This window comes from Spinacia oleracea, chromosome 6 (assembly GCF_020520425.1).
Source record: "Spinacia oleracea cultivar Varoflay chromosome 6, BTI_SOV_V1, whole genome shotgun sequence".
NCBI classification, from domain to species: Eukaryota; Viridiplantae; Streptophyta; class Magnoliopsida; order Caryophyllales; family Amaranthaceae; genus Spinacia; species Spinacia oleracea.
Window position 1 is genome coordinate 115,057,359 of NC_079492.1, and position 22,025 is coordinate 115,079,383.

The 22,025-nt window shown below is 39.1% G+C and overlaps 1 protein-coding gene and 1 long non-coding RNA gene across 3 annotated transcripts; one reads left to right on the top strand and one right to left on the bottom strand.

The window, feature by feature from the left end:
* Positions 1-994: 994 nt before the first annotated feature.
* On the bottom strand, positions 995-5,770 carry LOC110776488 (uncharacterized). 2 transcript variants are annotated; one of them, XR_002530152.2, is made up of 6 exons: positions 5,600-5,770; positions 4,781-5,075; positions 3,946-4,067; positions 3,732-3,842; positions 3,439-3,523; positions 995-1,260 (listed from the first exon to the last, which is right to left on the bottom strand). It is a non-coding gene; the product is annotated as an uncharacterized lncRNA (long non-coding RNA). The 2 variants fall into 2 exon arrangements; XR_008924685.1 differs by having other exon boundaries at positions 4,781-5,175.
* A 4,675-nt stretch (positions 5,771-10,445) lies between these two features.
* Positions 10,446-10,952, top strand: LOC110776490 (uncharacterized). The gene has a single exon (XM_021981045.1). The coding sequence runs from the start codon at positions 10,446-10,448 to the stop codon at positions 10,950-10,952; it is 507 nt and encodes a 168-aa protein (XP_021836737.1).
* Positions 10,953-22,025: the final 11,073 nt, after the last annotated feature.

Below are 22,025 nucleotides of genomic sequence, written 5' to 3' on the forward strand. Positions count from 1 at the left end.
TTCCCATCTACCAATTAACACTCTTCTATCTCAGACTCACTATACTCTGTTTCTTCACTTGAACTCTGCATTTTTTTTTTCTGGAAACTCTCTAAGTTACATGTAAATATTTGATTTCAACATTATTGAGTATATATAGGAAGATTAGGGTAGCTGAATGTGAATATAGAGAGTTTTGAAACTTTAATTTAATTGACTTTAATTTTGGTTGATTTAGCGAAACAACCATTCATCCAATATTCTCGTTTTTCAAAACTTATACGTAGTAATGGTATTATTTGAAAGTTATATACGGATTACGGAGTAATACAATTTTTATTGAATTAATTCAACTCTATCTTTAATGCTCCTTGACTCCTTCCTCGATATTGTGGCACACTAAGCAGCAAATTCTATGTCTTCACTTCTTCTTCACACTAAACAGCCACCTCTGAGCCGTAAAGCACCGAAGCTGCTGTCATCCTCGCTCCTCCCATCAAGGTATTATCTGATTTTGCTTCAAGGTTATGTGAAATTTTAGCTTTGAAGTTGGGGTCTGATATTTGGGTGAAATGGGCGAATTTTGGGTGAATTTTGGGTCGATTTTTCGGGGAATATGGGTCAATTTTTGGGTCAATCTTGTTCTGTTTTTTTGCTTACACTACGATATAAATTGCTTTTAATAGCGCTTAATAATGCTTTTAACAGCGCTTATTGAAGCGCTGTTGATGGCTTCGCTATTAAAAGTAAAATGTACCTTTTATAGCGTTTTTCAAAAGCGCATGAAAAGGGCTGTCATATGTAATATCTAGGATAATTCAAATGTTTCTTTTATAGCACATTATAAGCGCTATTAAAGAAACGCTATTAAAGATTTTGCGCCATCTTTTAAATTATTTTCTAATAGCGGATGTTATGAAGCGCTATTAAATGTTTTTTTTAAATATAATATTTAAACCTGAAAAATATTTCTTTTTTTTGCCACAAATAAGACCATATATTGAAAAATAGTAAATAGTTGAAAATTAATTTTCATACCTCAATTAAAAGAATTTTTACAATTGTCACCCTAATAAAATCGATTACATAGATCTAAACTAAAACTAAAAATTAAACTACGTAGAATACATTAATCAACACTTCAATAGAGTCTTATGTTTGTTGGTTCCTTCAACATAACCTAGAGATTATACAATTGTTGAACAACATAGCGCACCAATCGGTTCTTACTTCGTCAATCTGCTCTTTGTCATAACTTGGAAACTGACAATCTGAAAAGTACTGCGAAACAACGGTGTATAAGAATTCATACATATATAGAAGGGAAAAACCCCGAAAGAATTAGTATTACCATAAACATTAACATTAAGTGCAATACATGAAGAAAAAATTGAACTTCACATTTTGGAAGTTAGTATTTTTGTTCAGAAAATATATGCCATCCTCTGATGCATTCGGTTTCTCCCTTGTCTTCTCTAATTTTTTCATTTGTCTGCATTTTTCATTTTTTCATTTTCCTGCATTTTCCTTCATTTTCCTGCATTTTTTTATTTTTTCATTTTCATTTTCCTACATTTTGGATTACGTTTCAAGGTATGAACTGAAAAATGTATAGGGATCACAAATTCACTGTACCATGTTACCAACATATAAATTTATTGACTAGAAAGTATTCAATCTAAACTGGCTTGTCTAAGGTAAGAAGAGATGATGTAAGACAGGACACTGAACCAGATGACATGGTAAAGGATAAGTTGTACCTGTGGCTTGGGTTCTGACTGGGTTACTGATAGTCTCAAAGTTATCAAAGTTGTTGAAATTTGGGAGGACATGGTAAAGGATAAGTTGTACTTGTTCCTGGGTTGAAAGACCATTGAGTGTACCTGGTTTAAGATTTTGGAAGGCGTTGTCGGTAGGGGCAAAGACTGTCATGCCTTCTGTTGAGGTATTCACCTGCTTGGCTATCTGGATGCCTACCTGGGTAGAGGTCAGAAGACAGGACACTGAACCATATTTAATATCTGGTGTCAAAGTGACAAACTTAATGTCTTATGTTAGAAGGAGTCTTGTAGTTTAAGCATTTCTTTATTTATATGATAGCACGGTATTGACAGCCTTAAGTGTGATTGTGTGAATCTAAAATGCTATTATTAGCAGGATTAACACGAATTGAATACCAGCTACCCATAAATAAATCAGCAGGAATTGAAGCATGTGCAAATGGACAGCTAAAATAAGTGCCCATAATATATTGCAACAAGTTGGGGACTCGATCTGATCTGTTCTAAACCGTGTGAGCTACACTCAATCTTCTACTTAATCTAGATCAGCGTATCTCAATTTGTTTATCTGTGTGAAGGGTGACTGACATAAGGGGAAGAATAAGGGGGGAAACAAAAGGGATCTTTAACATAAAAGTGACATGAATTAAACATAACCACATTTATTCAGAAACTAACATTAATCGTGATGGAAGTTGCCAAGTTGGACAACCGTAATCTTACCAGGTAATCGATCAGAGAGATGTATTTACTTAATTTGTAAATGAAATTTAATTATAAATTATAACAAAATAATCAGATCTTACAAATGGATGTTTCGACTAGTGTTCTGGTCAGCTTCTTCACTTTGCTGCAAATAATCATAGTAATGATAATTCCTCCCCTTAGATTTATCTATTATCAAACAAAACACCCATTTTATAATTTTTATTTTGAAAGTTGGGAGTCTCAACCAAGAAGTGAAGGAGGAAATCAATTCAAGTTGTATGTTTTTTTTCAATTTTATTGGGTTTGTTAGCTCACTACTGTCCCAAGTTTGTTAGTGTAAGAAGTGAGGCTTTGTTATCCCTGTTAGAAGTGATTGGGTTTAATAAGGATCTGTTGTGTTAAAAGGTGAAAAAATTCCAGCAGTCCTATGTACTGCCTACTTGGGTCCATATTAAGCAGCAGCAGGACAGTAGAAGCATGACAGTCATAGAAACACATAGCAACACATCAGCCGTACGAATTGTCATAGAAACACAGCAGCAGGACAGTAGAAGCATGACAGTCAACAACAGTATAAGCAGGACAGTCATCACTGGGAACACTAGACTCCAAAATTTTCAGACCACTAAACTACTAAATCACAAAAAGTCCTAGTAGTTAAGTTGCATTATCCCTCATGCATATTTGTCAACATTTTGGTAATGACGTGGCTTCGTAGATTACGACCTAAGAAGCTTTGATGCCTTAACTTTTGTTCCAACACAGTTCTATTTGATTTCAATTTACCATTCTTTAAACCAAGTAAATATATCCCAAGCCAACATCTCCTCTCAAAGAAAGAATGGGCATGCCACAAAATCTCAAAAGCCATTTCATTCATGACCAGGAAAGTAGCAGCTATACCTGCTTCCCAAATTAAATTAATATTCCATTTATAAAAATTTTAGACAGTGGGATGTACTCAACTTACCTTCCATGTATTGAGCATGGGCGGTAGCAGATGCAGGGGCTTTACTATCATCGTTACTATCAGCAGGCCTTTTGTCCACCAAAAGCTGCCAAAACAGTAAAGATCTTAAGTAAATTCTAAACAAGAGACTTGAAAGAATGGAAAAGATAACGTATTTCCATAAAGCCTAGTTGAATTTCAAGTGTAATCATCCATGACAATGACTATATTTTCACGTAGGCATTTAAATCATGTAGCAACAGATGTGCAGAATATGTAAGGATGCCAACTAATAACAATCAGGAGGAGCTTACCTTCCTCACATCTTACATTATATCCATCCCAATGAAATTTTTTTCGACAAATGCACCTTCTTTCACCGTCTCTTGCCACTTTGCAAGTAGTATGAGGCCAAACTTGACAATCTGAAGACATAGTACAAGCAGGTTATGGTGGTGGTTGAAATCTCTTTTTTTCAGGATCTGTTGAAGTAACTTTGAAGGTGCCATTGGAAGTTAAGAAACTAACATGCCAAGTTTCCTCATTACAATGAAAATTAAAGTATGAGGGATCGCCACAATCAGCAGAAGTGCCAAGCGGATAGGGAATAGTATAAGTCCCGCAAGGCTTGCAGTCTTCAGAAGTCAATTCTGCAGAAGGAGTATGCATTTCCTGTCAGCTACAGTGTTTCATGTTTGACAATGTCACAACTATTGAAAGTATATTTTCCTGAAGATTACAATTGAGTTAAAGTCCTCAAATTGCACTGTCATCATAATAAAGTGCGCTTGATACTCAATGCACTATACTCGGTATTAGCATTACCTACATGTATTTCTAAGACCATAATACATTGGATTTACCACAAGGATGGATAAACGAGTATAATGATGTAGATAGACTAACACACATAAGCTCAATATTGTCCTCTTTCCCAGTTGGTAATGAAAAACACTGAAAGCCAGGGGCCTGAATATGAAACAGTAAAGAAAATATGAAAACTTTTATCCGGGAAATATCACAAGACCAGATCTGTACACATGGAGACATTAGAAAATAGTCAATGCATTTGCAATTTCTACCATCTTATGTTAATCCATCACACCAATGGTTACAGCCTTGACGATGTCACTATATTTCAAAATTGGCACTAGGAAATAAATCATAGAGTTGGTATTATTTGACACGTACATTTCCACTTCTCTTAGACTAAAAGAAGACTAAATAAGTGTATGCTTGCAGGTAGATAGCTTAACGCCTGAACTGCGTTATGGAATGTAAGACATTCGATTTCAAATATAGGAAAACCTAATACCAAAGAGATGTTAAGAGTTGTTCAATTTCAACAAGAAAAGGAAGATACCTATATCAGAAAGTGTACTGCGAACAAAGATAGTAAGCCCGCCGTGATACTCCTCTTGTAAGTCAGTAAGTTCATTACTCCACATCAAGCACATCTCATTTGATCCACCTGTGTAATTAGCAGCACCGCAAGAGTAGGCTACACAATTACAGTCCTGAAGACAATCATCCATTTTCCAAAATAACCAATGTATTGTCTTTGTTCCCTTGGGTCTGCAAAGAGAACCCATAGCTGCCAGGTGCTGGGTTGCTGCTAGCCTCCCATGACGTCAAAGCGCTTACATCACCGTCCATTCCTGGAAGAAACGTGTCAGTATTTGGGCTATCAAAGCGCTTACTGCAGGTGTTATTTACACACGAGAATGCTGATGCTGTCCTTGGGATCAATAACTTAGACTGTGTGCAGAATAATGAAGATAGTGACAAAGCATCAACATGATTTTTCTTAAATCATCAACTAAAGTGACAAAGCATCAACATGAATTTTTCTTCCATTATTACAGTTTTGCGCTAATCTCATGAAAAGAAAATTCAGCAAAAACGTAATTCCAGTGCAATCATGAAATCAAATAATGAATCAAGCCATTATCAAAATAAAGAATCAGAACCCAAATCCAAACTAAATATTCGCTACTTACGTCTACCAATTCGAAAACCAATTCAATAAAAATAATTAACAAACCAACCCTAACTGAATCCAAACCCCCTCCCCACAAAACCAATTCCATAAAAAAAATTAACTATAATCCCACACTTCAAACGTAAAATAAGAACAACCCACCATAAATTAACAGAATTTCGCAAAAGAAAGGGAGATTACCTTGAAATTTGAAATTACGTCGGAAGAAGCACCACCGGGAAAAGAAAACGCCGCCACCTAAATCTCCACCACCGTAAATCGTCGTCGCGTAGAGAATTGTGGTAGGTTTCGCCGTCTATGGAGAGTCTTAGGTTTGAGGTTTTTGGGTTTTGCAGAGTAAACTTGGGAAAGAAATTGTTTTAGGCGGTTCTTATTTTTAGTTTTTGTTAATTTTATTTTTATTTTAAAAAAAATATGTTTTCAATAGCGTTTTGTTTGAAAGCCCTATAAAAAATGTCATCATGTGACCGCGCGCCCTACTAAATCGCTATAATATGGTGAAATATTATAGCGTTTTTTTAATAAGCGCTATAATATGCTAATTTTTAATCATTTGATAGCGAAAGAGGCAAAAGCGCTATTAAAGACACGCTATTAAAAGCTATTTCTGTAGTAGTGTTAAATTGTTCACTATTGTTTCTTGCTCGATTTTATTTTTGCTCGAATTTTCGAAATTATGGTTTTATTTTTGCTTGAATTTATAATTTAGTTTTAATTCAATTGTGACTTGCAATTTAGGAATTGTTAATTTATAATTTACTTGATTAAATACAAAAATTAGAAGTATATTACCTAGGTTTTGATTTTCCCCAAATTGTGAGCTCGGATTACTGTTTTGGGTGAAATGGGGAATTTGGGGTGAATTTTGGGTCGATTTTTCGGGGAATATGGGTCAATTTTTGGGTCAATTTTGTTCTGTTTAATTTATATTGTTTGACGAGTAATGAATTTGATTGGATTTGAGTGTAAATTTTTGGATGAATTTTATTGGATAATTTGATTGGTCTGTACTGTGGTGGTTTGATTTTACTTGACTTGTTTGTACTGTTGTGGATTTTATGGTGGTTGCAATTGTGGTAGCTTAATTTGTGACCTCTAATCTATGATAGTAGTGGTCTAATTGGTGGCCTGTGGTTGTCAGTGGCGATGGCCTGTGGTTGTCGGTGGTTAAACACCAATTTCAACTCTAAACACCAATTTCAACTCACGCCTAAGTTGAAGGTATGGTTTTAATGGGTTAGGGAAGGCTGTCAATGCCTCTTTTGTAACTTACAGTGGCTTTGCCATGGGATGATTAGGCCTCTGGACTCGACAACAGTTTTCTGAAATGCCAATGCTATTGGATTTTTGGCGTGAGTTAGTGTTGTTTGAGGTCAATAACACAGGCTGACACTTCGTTTGTTATAATGCCTTCAAATCTAAGAATTAATCTAGCTCATCATTCATTTGACCTGTCTTAAGCATTACTACATCAACACTTATTATTTTAACTTAAGCATTACTCCTCCGTGATCTGTCCTTTAATATCAGTTTTTAATGTAGTAGTTAAACATTATAACATTGTGTAACAGTGAATATGATTTTGTTCTCATATTTATAGTATGTGAGAACACATGTCTTTGATGAGAAGAGTATAAAATGATCTGAGCTTCTGATATGGTTTGAGTTCCTCCTTAACTGCTGCTGCTGTGTTCAAATGCTGCTGCTCAGGTTGCGATGTTTGACAGCAATTCGAGCTGTGGGGGGTGTTTGTGTGTACTTGTACTGGTCAATTTGTGAGTGGTTGTGTTTGATTTTGGTGGTCAACAAGATCCTTCGATCTGTCAGTTCAGAATTTGCTTGAGAGATTCAGTTTTTTACTATCATCAATATCCTCTCATAACCTGTTTTCTGTTTTCTGAGTTTTAGGTTACTGACATGGCTTCTAGACAACCAATAAAAACATCATCGAACTTGAGTAAGATCAAGAAACTAAACCTGGATACAGACAAAAAATCTTTGATGAAGTCTACGATCTTCCACAAATTCGTAGACATTGAGAACTTTAGGGAATGCAGCGAGACTCTGGTCGCTGCTCTGTCAAAGTGTCTCAATGTAGCTGAAATGGAAAATACCGACAAAATTGAATTTCAATTCAAAAATGCCACCTTCAGCTTTTGCGCCAAGGAGGTGGCGCAAGTCTTGGGAATGGAACTTACTGGAAGTGATTATGCAGAGTGCTTAGAGGCTGCAATGAAGAAGGCTGAATCTAATAATGGGAAGATTCCTAATTTCTTGGAATGTTTCAATCTCAGTTCTATTAGTTCGTTGAAATCTTTTGCTTTAAAAGAGAAGTTGATGACAATGGCAACTGTTCAAGAATCTGATAAAGCACTATTTTTGAAATTAATGAATCTTTTTTGTATAGATCAAATCTTAGTTCCCTCCACTAATTATCAATTTGTAAAACAAAACTCAATATTGCTGGTTAATGCCCCGGAGTTGGTCAGAGCATGCAACTGGCCCCAAGCTGTTTTCAACTTCCTTTTTATTGCTTTAAAAAAAACACAAGCTCATTTTCTTAAAAAACCAGATAAGCAACATGTGTTTGATGGGGCGCTCCCTATTCTGGAGGTATTGTTTAATTTTATTTGCTAATCTAATTTTTTCAACTATATAAATCAACTATATTATTTGCTAATCTAATTTTTTTCAACATGTTTTTTTTTCAGACAATAATCTATCATCGCATACCAAAAATTGCCAAGTTTAATGATAAACTTGAATATCGAAAACTTCGGATTGATGCTTGCAATTCGAAGCGGACTGCTGATTGGCAGCTCGATAATTTGGAAACTAGTGAGGTAATCTTTGCTATTCTGATATGTTGATGATGGGGATTTTATCTGGTTTGCGTTTGTGTGTTGATTTCTTATAATTTATCGTTTTTCAGGTATTATTGTGCCCTTTTGAGCCCCAGGTTATTGCGTTGCCTTGGTATGAGGATGTGTGCTCCTCAGATGCTGATCTGGAGAATGAGGATGTGTGCCCTTTGGCCTCCTCTTTTGAGGGAATTTCCCTCAATCAGCCGGAAGAGCAGCAGCAGCCATAAGAGCAGAAACAGCAGCTGGAGGTAGGGGCGGGGGCGGGCAGAGGCAGGGGCCGGGGCAGGGGCCGGGGCAGAGTCAGTGGTGAGGGCGAGCCAGAAGAGTAGCAGCAGCATCAGTTGCGGAGGACAGGAAGAAATAGAGCACCAAGTCTGAAGGCTATGGAGGCAAGGGCGTCAACAGCGGCAGCGGGCCGAGGCAGGGGTCGGGGCCGGGGCCTATACTAATTCAACCTAAGTTAGTGGTATGTGTGAGGTTTAGTGAACAGATTAATGTCTCTTTGTTGAATGTTAACATATTAATGTCTCTTTGTTGATTTTGTTGGTATAGTAGGGGCACTCAAACAGAACAACTTTTTTTAAAAAAAAAAACTAATATTTGTTGCTGCTACTTTTTTTAAAAACTAATATTTGTTGCTGCTGAGGGAGCTTGCTGAGGTGACTTATCACAAGTTATCTTTAGAGCAAATCCGTAGCACTGTAGTTGCAGTCTGAAAATCAGATTCTTCCCAAGCAGCAGAACGTTTACAACCCTGAACTTCACCATTATGTTACCTTCTCTGACAATGTATTTTGGCTGCTGCAGTGCCTGTCAACGCTACAGTGTCCAATGCCACGGTAATTACCTTAATTTCACTTAATTCTTTTGGTTTGGTTCTATTGTTATTGTGAACTCCACAGTGTCCAATGTCAATTTGTTTCATATCTTCTATGGTTCCACTCTACTATTCACTCCCTTTTAATCTATATCAAGAAATGTGTTTATCTGAATTTTATTTTCTGGGCATACAGATCCTTGCTCAAAATTATAAACAAGGGTTTTCTACAATCTACATGAATACCTCTTAGATTTTTCTTTTGACAAACCCTATCAAGCCTAAATGTCTTTGATTGCTTATTTTTTTGGTGTTTTGTGTGACGGAATACTGATATCTTTGTGATATCAGTAGTGAAATGCACTGCATTTTATACCTCTTAGGAATACCTTTTGAACTTTTTAAACTACATTGTTCATATATGGGGTATACAAAATTGGGCTTGGTTAACATAAATCTGGGAGTCTCGGATCAAATCATTATAAAGGCTAGAGGGACCAACCCATTGGCGTGCATTTGATATCACTTACATGGCCTGTTTACCAAGTATGCTTGTCATGGTTACAGTTGCAACAACTATTGATGATAGACCATGTTGTTTAAGGTCCCCAAGGAAAAATGAGACTGGGGTTGCCCTTCCTCCTTTCATAACTTGAGTTTAGAAATTTTAGGCTTAATTCGCAACACCAATAAGTCTAAAGATTGTGTGCAATTTATTTTGCTATGATTGATTGGATGCCTTTACTCAAAATTAAGTGTAATGTGCAGCAAAACCAGCATATGTGGCATTACTTGGCTATGTTTTCCCTTGACGAGCTATTGTCGTGGTCTTGAAGAAGACCACTTGGAATGCCTTTGGCTCCTGTTACTGGTGGTGGTCTAAGACCAACAGATTTCAAGCACAAAGTGACGACAAATGTCGAGCATGTTATTGGTCGGATCAATGTAATTGCACCCCAAACTTTATGTTAGAGACGTAGATGTTACTTGAAATTCTAAATTTTTACGTTTAGTGCTTGTGTTAGTTATATATGTCATTGGCTTTGTGTCTTGGAGTGTTATTTGCTATGTTTTGACATTTTGTTAGGTTCATATTTGCTTAATTTTGTTTATGTTTGCTTGGTATCCTACTCTTTTCATACATGGTTTTTTTGGGTGGAGGTGTGGGTTTCATTGGTCAATGTATGTTGTTCTTGTGTGTTCTGCTGTTGTTTTTCGATCTGAAGGACTACATTGCGTCGGAATTAGGTTCATAAGTTTACATACATTATTTTACTCCTAATAAAGACATAATTTCTTTTTAATTCTGAAGCATTATTTTACTCCTAATCAAGACATAAATGAAATGAAGGACTTGCTAATGATTAAATGTGAACATATATGCCAAATTTTCCTTAATGACCAAGTTAAACCATTAGGAATTGGCATAGTCCATGCTAGTCCAAAGAGCACCTTCATTGTGTGGCTAGCAGTGCAGAACAGACTTGCTAAAAAAGACAGATTGATAAGATGGCAGCTAAATATTGATGGTATTTGTGGTCTGTGTCAGGTGGAAAATGAAAACTTGGAGCACCTTTTCTTCTCTTGCTCCTATTCTCAGGAGATTTGGAAGCAGGTTCTGCTTTCTTTAGGTGTGAATAGAAATGTGTTGCCTTGGCATGAGGAAGTTCAGATTGCAGTGAAGAAAAGCAGAAGCACACAGAAGCAAGCTTGCAAGTATAGTATAGCTTTCATTGAGTCTGTTTATTGTATTTGGTTGCAAAGAAATGCTAAGGTCTTTAGGGATCATGTTGATCCAGTTAAGACTGTTGTTAGCAACATTATGTTTAATGTTGAGTGTAGATGTCAGTAGTAGCCTCTGTGCTCATTTGCTAGCTTGTGTTGGTTAGCTAGGTGCTTGGTTGTGTCTGTTGGACAGTTGGTGTTTTCAGAGTTTGTTAACACTCTGATTACTTGGTAAATAAAGCTCATTATTATTTGCCAAAAAAAAAATGTGAACATATATTCACGAAATGAAAATAAACCAACTCGAAAATGTACCCGAACCCGATATGACCCAACTTGTAATCAATCCGAGACCCAAATTAACATGACAATTGAGGTCCGAACCTGAACATGCCCCAATTTGTAATCAATATGAGATCCAGATCAACGTAAAATTTGAGACATGAACCCGAACAAGACCCGACCGGAAAATGACCCGACCGGAAAATGACCCGACTTGAATATAACTCGCAAATTATTGACTTGAACTGAACCCGAGTGTAGACACCTACTTTTGTCCCCATTCCCGCAAGGGAAAGGTTCGATGATGAAAGCATAAAAACTCCACTTGACAACGCATCTCCTATAAAATAAACGAATCTCGATTCCCCATTTCATTTTACCCGAAACCTGCTATTTATGGAAACCTGCTAAAAATAGTAACTGCCGTAAAAGGTAGCTTCTAAAAGTGGCAAATCATAAAAGATAGAAACCTGTCAGAATTAGGTGTTGCACTCCAACGTAAATCCTAAATGAGATAGAAAACTGCGAGAATCCTATTCCTAAAAGGATTCGGAAATAAGAGTTACGTATTAATTAAAATCCTAACGAGCCTAGAGTTCGTAACGGGCCCAGACGCATTCCGTCACAAATTGATACGCGCTAAAAGACTCAAATTAATCTCAAACTCTACGGATTTTAGAATCCGAATATGACTAAACAAAGAACTGCCCAGACCCTATTTTCAACGCCTGGCTCTGGGCGCCGAAATCTTCGGCGCCCAGGCCTGGGCGCTGAAAATACCTGGGTACGTTTCTTTTCCTAATTCTTTGTGGATTAGAACTCTGCAATTCTATCTTTCCACGAACTCTTCCCTATAAATAGACCCCTAGTTTTGGCACAACAACACATAATATATTCTGAGTATTGACTCAAAACCCCTGAGCCCAAGCCTCTCGCTGCGAAACTGTTCACGCGTTCTGTCGCAATCGATCCATAAATCGAACAGAACGTATCCTGTCCCATAATCGAGATTCGTTAAATAAAAAGGAGAAATAGCAAAGTCAAAGTGGTTAGTTTTCTGAGAACCGTGACGCACCTCTCAATGGTGCGTCGTAATGTGTCCCTTTTCGATGATTTAACTGCTTTCCTCGCCCTTTTTTATGAACTGTTAAACTAACCTAATATGATTGTTCTATCACGCCTAACAAATATAATATTTTTGGGAAATCGGATTATCATGCTAGGTCCCTTAATGATATTTAAATCAGATAATCACGATCGAATTAGTATTATATGCTGCATGTTGCTAAAATCAATTCAGATTAGTTTAATAGTTAACGCATGTCCCTTCAATTATTTATGCTGAGCTAGCAAGGATATCCTGCCTCTGGAGTTATCGACGAGCGAATTACTCCTCTCGGTAGTTACAGTCCCCCGAACCCTCAATCTCTACCTTGCGGGTGTATATTGAGAGATCCCCACACCAGGGATCACAAGGGAACCTACGGCCGTCGTGGTCAAACATAATTGCACTCCCTTTATGTCACGATAACCGGGTTTTGTCAGTTTTTCTCATTGTCGTTAAAAACTGAATGGCGACTCCTATATTACTAATCAATTGGGTGTATACTCACAGGAAATCCAATTACAATTGATTGAATAAAAAGAATCGTCACACCCACGAGGGACAGGTCACGCATTAGCCTCGCGCTTTTTCGACCCCCTCACAGTGGCGACTCCACTGGGGATAGTGAAGGAAATACTCGTGCTTGTAGGTAATCAAAATAGCCGAAGGGTGAAACGATCCTACCCCGCGTTTATTTCCCCATCAAGTTGGGATGACCTGAAAATCAGCATATTAATGTGAACGGGCAGAACCTCATAACGAATCTCGGCTCCCTCGGGAGTTGGGACTAAGGATACCTTTTTTCGCCAATAGGGGGGTGCATACGCCGCGCATGTTTCCCACTCGGTACTTGTGCAGGTAGTACACCTATCCCGAACCCAATCGCTCGCTCATTAGGTCCCTCTCGCCTGCATGCCCCCTTGGCTTGCACTTGCGGGTTGGCCTCTTGAGCGAAATTCGTCTGTTGAAGACACTACCTCGACCGGGGCATGTGTTGGATCTACGATAGAAGCGGTACCAAGCCAGGCGCATATAAACTACCCATAGAAGCCTATCATAAACTACGTGGCATATTTAATTTTCAAATCCATGTTTGTAATGTAGTTATGTGTAGCGAAATATGTGATTGTGTGTGACAAACTATCCTAGAAAACCAATGACCTTAAAAATTGCCCAAACATTCATGAACCAATTGGCCAAAGAGTTATACTAACATACGTGTTCCGCAAGCCCGAACGATCGCCACAAAAATAAGCGATCTCGAGATGGCCTGTAACGAATCCCACAAACGCTGCACAACGCGTAAAGGACATTATAAGGCAAGCACGCAAAACTAAAGTCGCAAAAACAAAAGTATACGCAAACAGAAAACAAGAACCAGCCAGGGACGCATTTTCAACGCCCCTGGCTGGGCGCCAAAGTTTCTCACGCCCACTGCTGGGCGCTGATGTTGCTGCCTGGCCTTTTGGTCAGGCACAGCAGCCTCGGTGTCCGCGCATAAAAAAATATACGTAGCAAAAAAAAAACTTTTTGAAAAATTGCTGCGAGGGCGTATGAAAGGCACTCGACGCTAAAAAGCGACTTGTAAAGAATAAAATAACTCTTTGTGTCGTTGTTAGGCCTCCTACGACGACAATGCTCGGCACCAAAACCGAGCATGCTAATTAAACGACCTTGAATGTCACATGGGCAAAGAATTCAAAAAAATGGTGTTCGAATAAAGTCTTCAAAAAATAATGTTCAAATAAAAAGTAAATCCGAGTCTAGACTAGGCTATGCCAAAAGTACAATCCAAATCCTAAGTCTTAGTTATCTTATCCATAGAATCGGTCCTAATGCTTGGTGTCGTTCTGCAAGTTAAAAGGTTAAAACATATTGAGTCTCCCGTCCTAACATTTAAATCAATAAACACCCATATGTAATTGTCATCCCTTGCTAAGAGTCCACGGCCTTAATACTCTCTCACCAATAAAAAGAATATATTATTTGCAAAATGGAAACGGTCACATTCTGAAAATCATTCCCCCATAGTCGCACAAACCCCAAAGTGAACCTAAGGTGTCAATACCATTGGCAAGAAAAATTAATGGCCTCAAGGCTTATAATCACATTGGGTCACGACTATCATAGTCCTCTCGAGTCACTCGCTCCTTGAAATACTACTAAGTACGGAGTAAAAGATTTTCCATGAATGCAACATGACCAACCATGAAAATACCCAAATCGGCATACCAATAGGGCTACCATTGGGGTAAAGCAATACACACTAAGAGAGAAGCCGCACTAATGATTCTAGTCTTGCAAAAATAAAAATTCGATCTCCCTAATTAACTATCTTGCCAACATTAAACAAAATGGCGCCTGACAAATGAACACCCAAGGGTTAAAATCTAAAGTGTCGACCAACGAAAGTTATGGTCCAATTAGCCTAAGTCTGAGAGTTGCTTGGTCAAGTATTATAGGCTTACGCCACGTCATTATTTTGAGTCTAGGCCACCTCCTTGTATTCATACACGGGTTATAATCAGAAAAATTAATGAAAGTTTGAGTCCAAATCACAACTTCCAATTAAATCCCAGAAACTGGAATCTGAAAAGAAACAAAAAATTACTTTCGATGTAATTCTTTCGTTAAAATTCAATAAGGTAAAAACAACATTTTGAATCTACGCTATTTGCATATTTTAAGAAACGACTAAATACGCTTGCAAAGTGAGACAATTTAAAGGTCCACCCTAGGCCTACTAAAATTAAAGGTCCACTATAGGCCTACCAAAGGAGTCTCACTCAGTTTCGCCTCGTGACTCAAAGACCACAACCATCTACCCTTTAGCCCAAATTGATTGAAGGATTTATGTTGGGGAGAAATCCCAAGAAAAAAGAAAAAATAGAAAGAGAAAAGGGAGAGCGAAAAGAGCGAGCCATGAAATACTTAGCCCGTACCGCCCAAAGTACGAAATTTACCCAAGTAAACGAAGGAAGAGAATTGAGTCAACCAATCCAAATCATAAAATTCTACGATGTCTACCCTTTCCAATCCTTATGCTCTTAGACGCATTCGCTCTGGGGTCCCTGTTCAGCTCATCTAACCCATCCATGTTCCCATTGCCATAACCCAAGAAACCATTACCTCGACTCTTGTTCTTGAACTTGTTGTCAACCGCAAACCACGCACGGCCATTGACACGTGCGTCATACCCATTATTTCCAAAGCCCAAAACCTGTTCTTACACCACCATTAGCATAATGACCATATAACTTGTGTGGATACACACTGTTGATATACCCTTAAGCCGTCCCCATACTACTCATTGACCTTGGTTAATTTAAACTCACGACACTAGTTCGAGGCTGCAAATTGTGAGCCCTAGCTAATATAATCCTCATGCTTGACCAATACCTATACAAATTATCCTATCTCATTCAACCCGCCTTTCAAACCGTCTTGAGTCACGAATATAAAAAAAAAAAGACAAATGAAAAGTACAAAAAATGTAAATAATACAAAAGCAAACTTTGCAAAGCGCCTCTAAAGTTAGTCTAAAAAGGAAAAGAAGCATCTAGCGTACCAAAAAAAAGATCCGCCCAGAAGTCATTTTCAGCGCCCAGAGCTGGGCGCCGAAATCTTTAGCGCCCCTGCCGGGGCGCCGAATCTCTCTGCTCGCCAAATTTGTCCAGAAGTGCTCGTCATTTTATCCGCACATGCACGGAAAAATAACGAACACTTGGAGGGGTACAACACGTATTCAGACATACGTACCACCAAAAAATACATGTACTCAAAAAAATATATAAAACAAATTTTTGGCTTACGGCAAAGCAGTAGATTAAAATAATAATAAACTTCATTTATTCTACCGTTTCAAATAATATGTTTCCACCTCAGAACATACTTATCAAATTCGGCATTCTAAGAAACTATTTTCTAGGCTAAGAACTACGCAAGACCTGATTCCAAATTAAATCTATTTAAAGCGGATACGTAGGCAATCCATGATTCGGTCCAACCAATTTGACAAAAATATTAAAAGCCTATAGAATAACAAGAATAAAGAATAGAAGTCCCTTATTGAAATTTAATTACTTGCAATCCAAGTCGAAAGAAAAATTTAAGTCAAAGCAAGAATCCAAGTCATCAAAATGCCAAAATTAATGAGCACACATCGAAAAATAATAAGGGCACTTACCCTTGCCAGAAGGAGCACTCACACTCCTAGGCACTTAGCCAAGACTCAAAAGACCGCTTTGCCTCAATTAAGTAGGGGCTAGCGCAAGCGTCCATGACCTCTAAAGTACTCGACTTGACCCTCCCTAAAGCGAACTAACTCACTTAAAAACCTTCTTTCACCCCTAGACATAGTCGTTCGCTTTAAGACCTTCTTTCACCACTAGACACAGTCATAATCGCCAACAAGTAGTAAAGGCAGTAAGCTTCCAATAAAGAGGATTGTTCTACGGCATCGCCCCATCGTTCCTGCAGACTCAGGGCACCCATTCATGGAAATTCAAGCGCTTGCGAATCTCCTTTGAAACAATTAGACATTGTCAGTAGGACTTGGCACTTAACCAAGGCTCACCCTACGTAGACATATGACACGGACATCTAAAATCGAAATCTAAAAGCATCATTAATGGGAAGACATAATAGCAACTGGGGGCTAAAAATTGAAATGGAAGAGCTAGGGGAAGAACTAAATATACCTGGTCCTTTTGTACAGACATACACCAAGTAAATCTAAGTCAATTTTAAAACGGTTTATATTCCCGCAATCCTGGAAAAATGGCCCTAAAAGCCTAAATCATAAGCCAAACAGGCACAAGTAATATCTTGATGCCTGCACCCTGGCTTCCAGCAAATCCTTAGACAGCATTCCAAAAATCGTAACAGTATTTTGATTCATTCATGTAATCCTGTACGAACCCTTCTATAAGTCAACTTACTTAGGACACCTCGGACTGTACACAGTAGGACTCGGATTTTAAATAATTTTCAAATGATTTTTTTTCAAACATAATAAAGTGTCGTTGGTTTAAGCTAAGTATGCGTTTATCTCAATGTTGCAAGTAAGTCAAAGGCTTTCCAAATATGATTATGGGTAAAGAAAGGCACCTAGCTTTTGGACAAGGCACACTTCAACATGTGACCACCTTGACCATGGCAATGTCGCACAATACGACATTTACAAGAGAAGCAGCAAAATCACTACTCGAACATACCTCGCACTAAACGAGTCTGGTTCAAACTATTCATGATCCGTGTCACCATGAATGCATAAAAACGTATGCAAAGCATTATAGCACCAAACCAATCCCGTAGCTACAATTGGGGGCTTGAGAAAAACACTCTAAAAATGCTCGAAATGACGATTTTATCGCGAATTCTCGACGCTAATACTATACATACATCATAGGGGCACAACCCTAAGCTTTAATCGTGTAAAACGAACCTTAGAATGGCTAAAACCCCTCCCAAATTCTAAAGCACTATTTAGAATATATAAAGTCACCCCACTAACAAGGGTAACTGAAAATCGCGAGTCACCAAAACTCCGATCAAGCTACTGCACATAACGCTCGCCCTACAAGCGCCCGTTACACAGTCTACCTCGTTCCAAAGCAAAAAGCGAAAGAAAAAAAATCATCAAAATATACCCATAAATAAATTTCAACGCCCAGAGCTGGGCGCCGATATCTTTAACGCCCCAGCCTGGGCGCTGAATCTTTCTGCTAGCCAAGTTTTGCCCAGATACAAAAATAAGAAAGAAACACCTATGAATCATCGCATCGAACGAAGTAATAAGCCGTGCAAACCCACGCAGAAGGTGCTACACTTGTTCGAGCACCTGAACGATTCAGCACGATGAAGTACTCCAAATAATGATATCCCAACACTTGGAGGAATGTTCTAAGACACGCCGTTAGGCCACACAAGCCTGCGTTGCACCATAATCCCACAGTACAAGTCTAAAAAAGGGTAAGGCACATTGCACTAATGCAAGCACGACCAAGATTAAGAGGCAAAGACTACTTATCGCCCAAATGCAAGCCACACGACTTCTACATTAAGGATTAAAGGTAGCAAAACCTACCACGAAAGGGATAGCTCGCACCTACACGAGCGAAACCCCAAGGCATCTTTCTCGAAAGAACCTACAAAATCGTACGCCAAAAGGAAGCATCCCAACATGCATACTTGGGGGCTCCAAGCTACAAAACAACCATAGCAAAATAAAAAAAAAAGAGTCTCAAAGCAAGTGTTTGAACGATCAAGAAGGGCACGATGCTTGAGCCCACTTCATGAATGGGCCTGAACCCTATCAAGCTTCTAAGCAAACTATTCAAAATCAGTCATTGCTCAAAAAAATATGATTCAAGCAAACTGATTAATGGACCGCACACAACGGCCATTCTATGAACACTCGTTCGCACATACATGTCATCATTCACGAACGCATTCAAATAAAATATATACAAGAGCGATCAAAGTCTTACGCCTCAAGGTATGTTCCTCGGGCCATATAGACTCGCCCAACTATCACAATAACTGTACGCCTTAAGAGCAACAGTTCCTTAAAATAATCGTCCCAAAGCGACAAGCACCATAGTCCACCAATCGGCTACGGCTTCTCAAGAAAATCATGACGTTCTAAAAACAAAGAAAAAACAAAAGAAAAGAGAATACATAGAACTTCCAAGTGAAATAAACTAATGAACAAGAGGCCAACTGTGTCATCAAAAGGCCAGCCCAAACAACACTTTCAAACGCCCCACCTGGGCGTGAATTATTTCAGCGCCCAGGCCTGGGCGCCGAAAATGTACCCAGGCTCAAAAAAGGCCCTAACTTCTAGTGGGCCCTGCCATACTCATTCGACTTGAAAATTGCCGAAAGTCGCACCCCACGGCTTCGCTAAATAGCACACTACTATAGGAGGTCGCTCGCACATACGAGCGTGACCCCAAACATGATTACAAGATACAAAAAACAATCGACGAGCCCCAACGCTTGGGGGCTCGCAAAAAATGGACTCCAACAAGGAGCGCGCAATCAAAATCACATTCCCAGACTGCGCCACGCTCCATATCATGTTTGGATATCTCAAAAAAATATATTGTTAAACAAAAATATACACAATGTGGACCCACTTTTAGGACACATCTAATCAGGAAAAATTACGACCCACCAACAGGTTGTAATCACAAAAGCCCTTCTACATAGGCAAAATAAGAAAATCAAAATGGGCTCGCCCACCCTCAGCGGGCGGGGTCTGCATCACTAGCCGCGCAGGTCCTCAGTTTTCAAAAGAAATAAAAACTTCAAATTTAAAATAGGCTCGCCACCTTCAGTGGGCGGGGTCTACGGCGCAAACCACGTAGGTCCTTATTTTCAAAAAAAAAAACAAAACAAAATAAAATTTCAAAACAGATTCGTCAACTGCAGCGGACGGGGTGTCCACCCTCAGCGGACAGGTTCGCCATCTTCAGCCGGCGGGGTCTACGTCACAAACCGCGTAGGCCCTTATTTTCAAAAATTTCAAACAGATTCGTCCACTTCAGCGGACGGGGTGTCCACCCTCAGCGGACAAGGTTCGCCACCTTCAGTGGGCGGGGTCTACGTCACAAACCGCATAGGTCCTTATTTTCAAAAACATCAAACAGATTCGTCCACTTCTATCGGACGGGGGGTCCCCCTCAGAGGACAGGCTCGCCCACCTTCAGCGGACGGGGTCTGCGTCACTAACAGCGTAGGTCCTTAGTCGCTGCAGCGATAACTTTTACTGGATTTTCCTTCGTTTTACTTCCTATAAAAACAAGGGTACTGGATTTTCCTTCGTTTTACTTCCTATAAAAACAAGGGTACTGGATTTTCCTTCGTTTTACTTCCTATAAAAACAAGGGGGTTTTCTCGTTTAGCTAGCCCTGAAAATGAGAATCTTTAAAAATATTTTACCTCGTGATTGGGCTTGGCCAGGCCCAATTACACTTTACAGCTTTAATTTCGAAAACATCTGTAGTTACTCCCAATGACAAAGTGAGGGGGTTTCTACGCATCTTTAGATCCTTCCAATGACAAAGTGAGGAAGTTTCTATACTATCAGTTGACAAATCCCAATGACACGTGAGGGATATGTCGACACTTCAAGTGATGACCCTTAAGTCAAATGTTATCACTCGGGGGCTCGTGAGACCCTCGCAAAACAGGTCACATACACCATGGCTTGTGCGACGCACTCCGTCTAATACTTTGACCATCGTCTTACTCCAAGACTCTGTCAAAGTGGGGGCTAACTGTAGACACCTACTTTTGTCCCCATTCCCGCAAGGGAAAGGTTCGATGATGAAAGCATAAAAACTCCACTTGACAACGCATCTCCTATAAAATAAACGAATCTCGATTCCCCATTTCATTTTACCCGAAACCTGCTATTTATGGAAACCTGCTAAAAATAGTAACTGCCGTAAAAGGTAGCTTCTAAAAGTGGCAAATCATAAAAGATAGAAACCTGTCAGAATTAGGTGTTGCACTCCAACGTAAATCCTAAATGAGATAGAAAACTGCGAGAATCCTATTCCTAAAAGGATTCGGAAATAAGAGTTACGTGTTAATTAAAATCCTAACGAGCCTAGAGTTCGTAACGGGCCAGACGCATTCCGTCACAAATTGATACGCGCTAAAAGACTCAAATTAATCTCAAACTCTATGGATTTTAGAATCCGAATCTGACTAAACAAAGAACTGCCCAGACCCTATTTTCAACGCCTGGCTCTGGGCGCCGAAATCTTAGGCGCCCAGGCCTGGGCGCTGAAAATACCTGGGTACGTTTCTTTTCCTAATTCTTTATGGATTAGAACTCTGCAATTCTATCTTTCCACGAACTCTTCCCTATAAATAGACCCCTAGTTTCGGCACAACAACACATAATATATTCTGAGTATTGACTCAGAACCCCTGAGCCCAAGCCTCTCGCTGCGAAACTGTTCACGCGTTCTGTCGCAATCGATCCATAAATCGAACAGAACGTATCCTGTCCCATAATCGAGATTCGTTAAATAAAAAGGAGAAATAGCAAAGTCAAAGTGGTTATTTTTCTGAGAACCGTGACGCACCTCTCAAGGGTGCGGCGTAATGTGTCCCTTTTCGATGATTTAACTGCTTTCCTCGCCCTTTTTTATGAACTGTTAAACTAACCTAATATGATTGTTCTATCACGCCTAACAAATATAATATTTTTGGGAAATCGGATTATCATGCTAGGTCCCTTAATGATATTTAAATCAGATAATCACGATCGAATTAGTATTATATGCTGCATGTTGGTAAAATCAATTCAGATTAGTTTAATAGTTAACGCATGTCCCTTCAATTATTTATGCTGAGCTAGTAAGGATATCCTGCCTCTGGAGTTATCGACGAGCGAATTACTCCTCTCGGTAGTTACAGTCCCCCGAACCCTCAATCTCTACCTTGCGGGTGTATATTGAGAGATCCCCACACCAGGGATCACAAGGGAACCTACGGCCGTCGTGGTCAAACATAATTGCACTCCCTTTATGTCACGATAACCGGGTTTTGTCAGTTTTTCTCAGTGTCGTTAAAAACTGAATGGCGACTCCTATATTACTAGTCAATTGGGTGTATACTCACAGGAAATCCAATTACACTTGATTGAATAAAAAGAATCGTCACACCCACGAGGGACAGGTCACGCATTAGCCTCGCGCTTTTTCGACCCCCTCACACCGAGTACCCAACTCAAACCTGAGAATGACCCTAATTCATTTTAACCCGTTAAAACCTGAATTTAACCCGACTTAT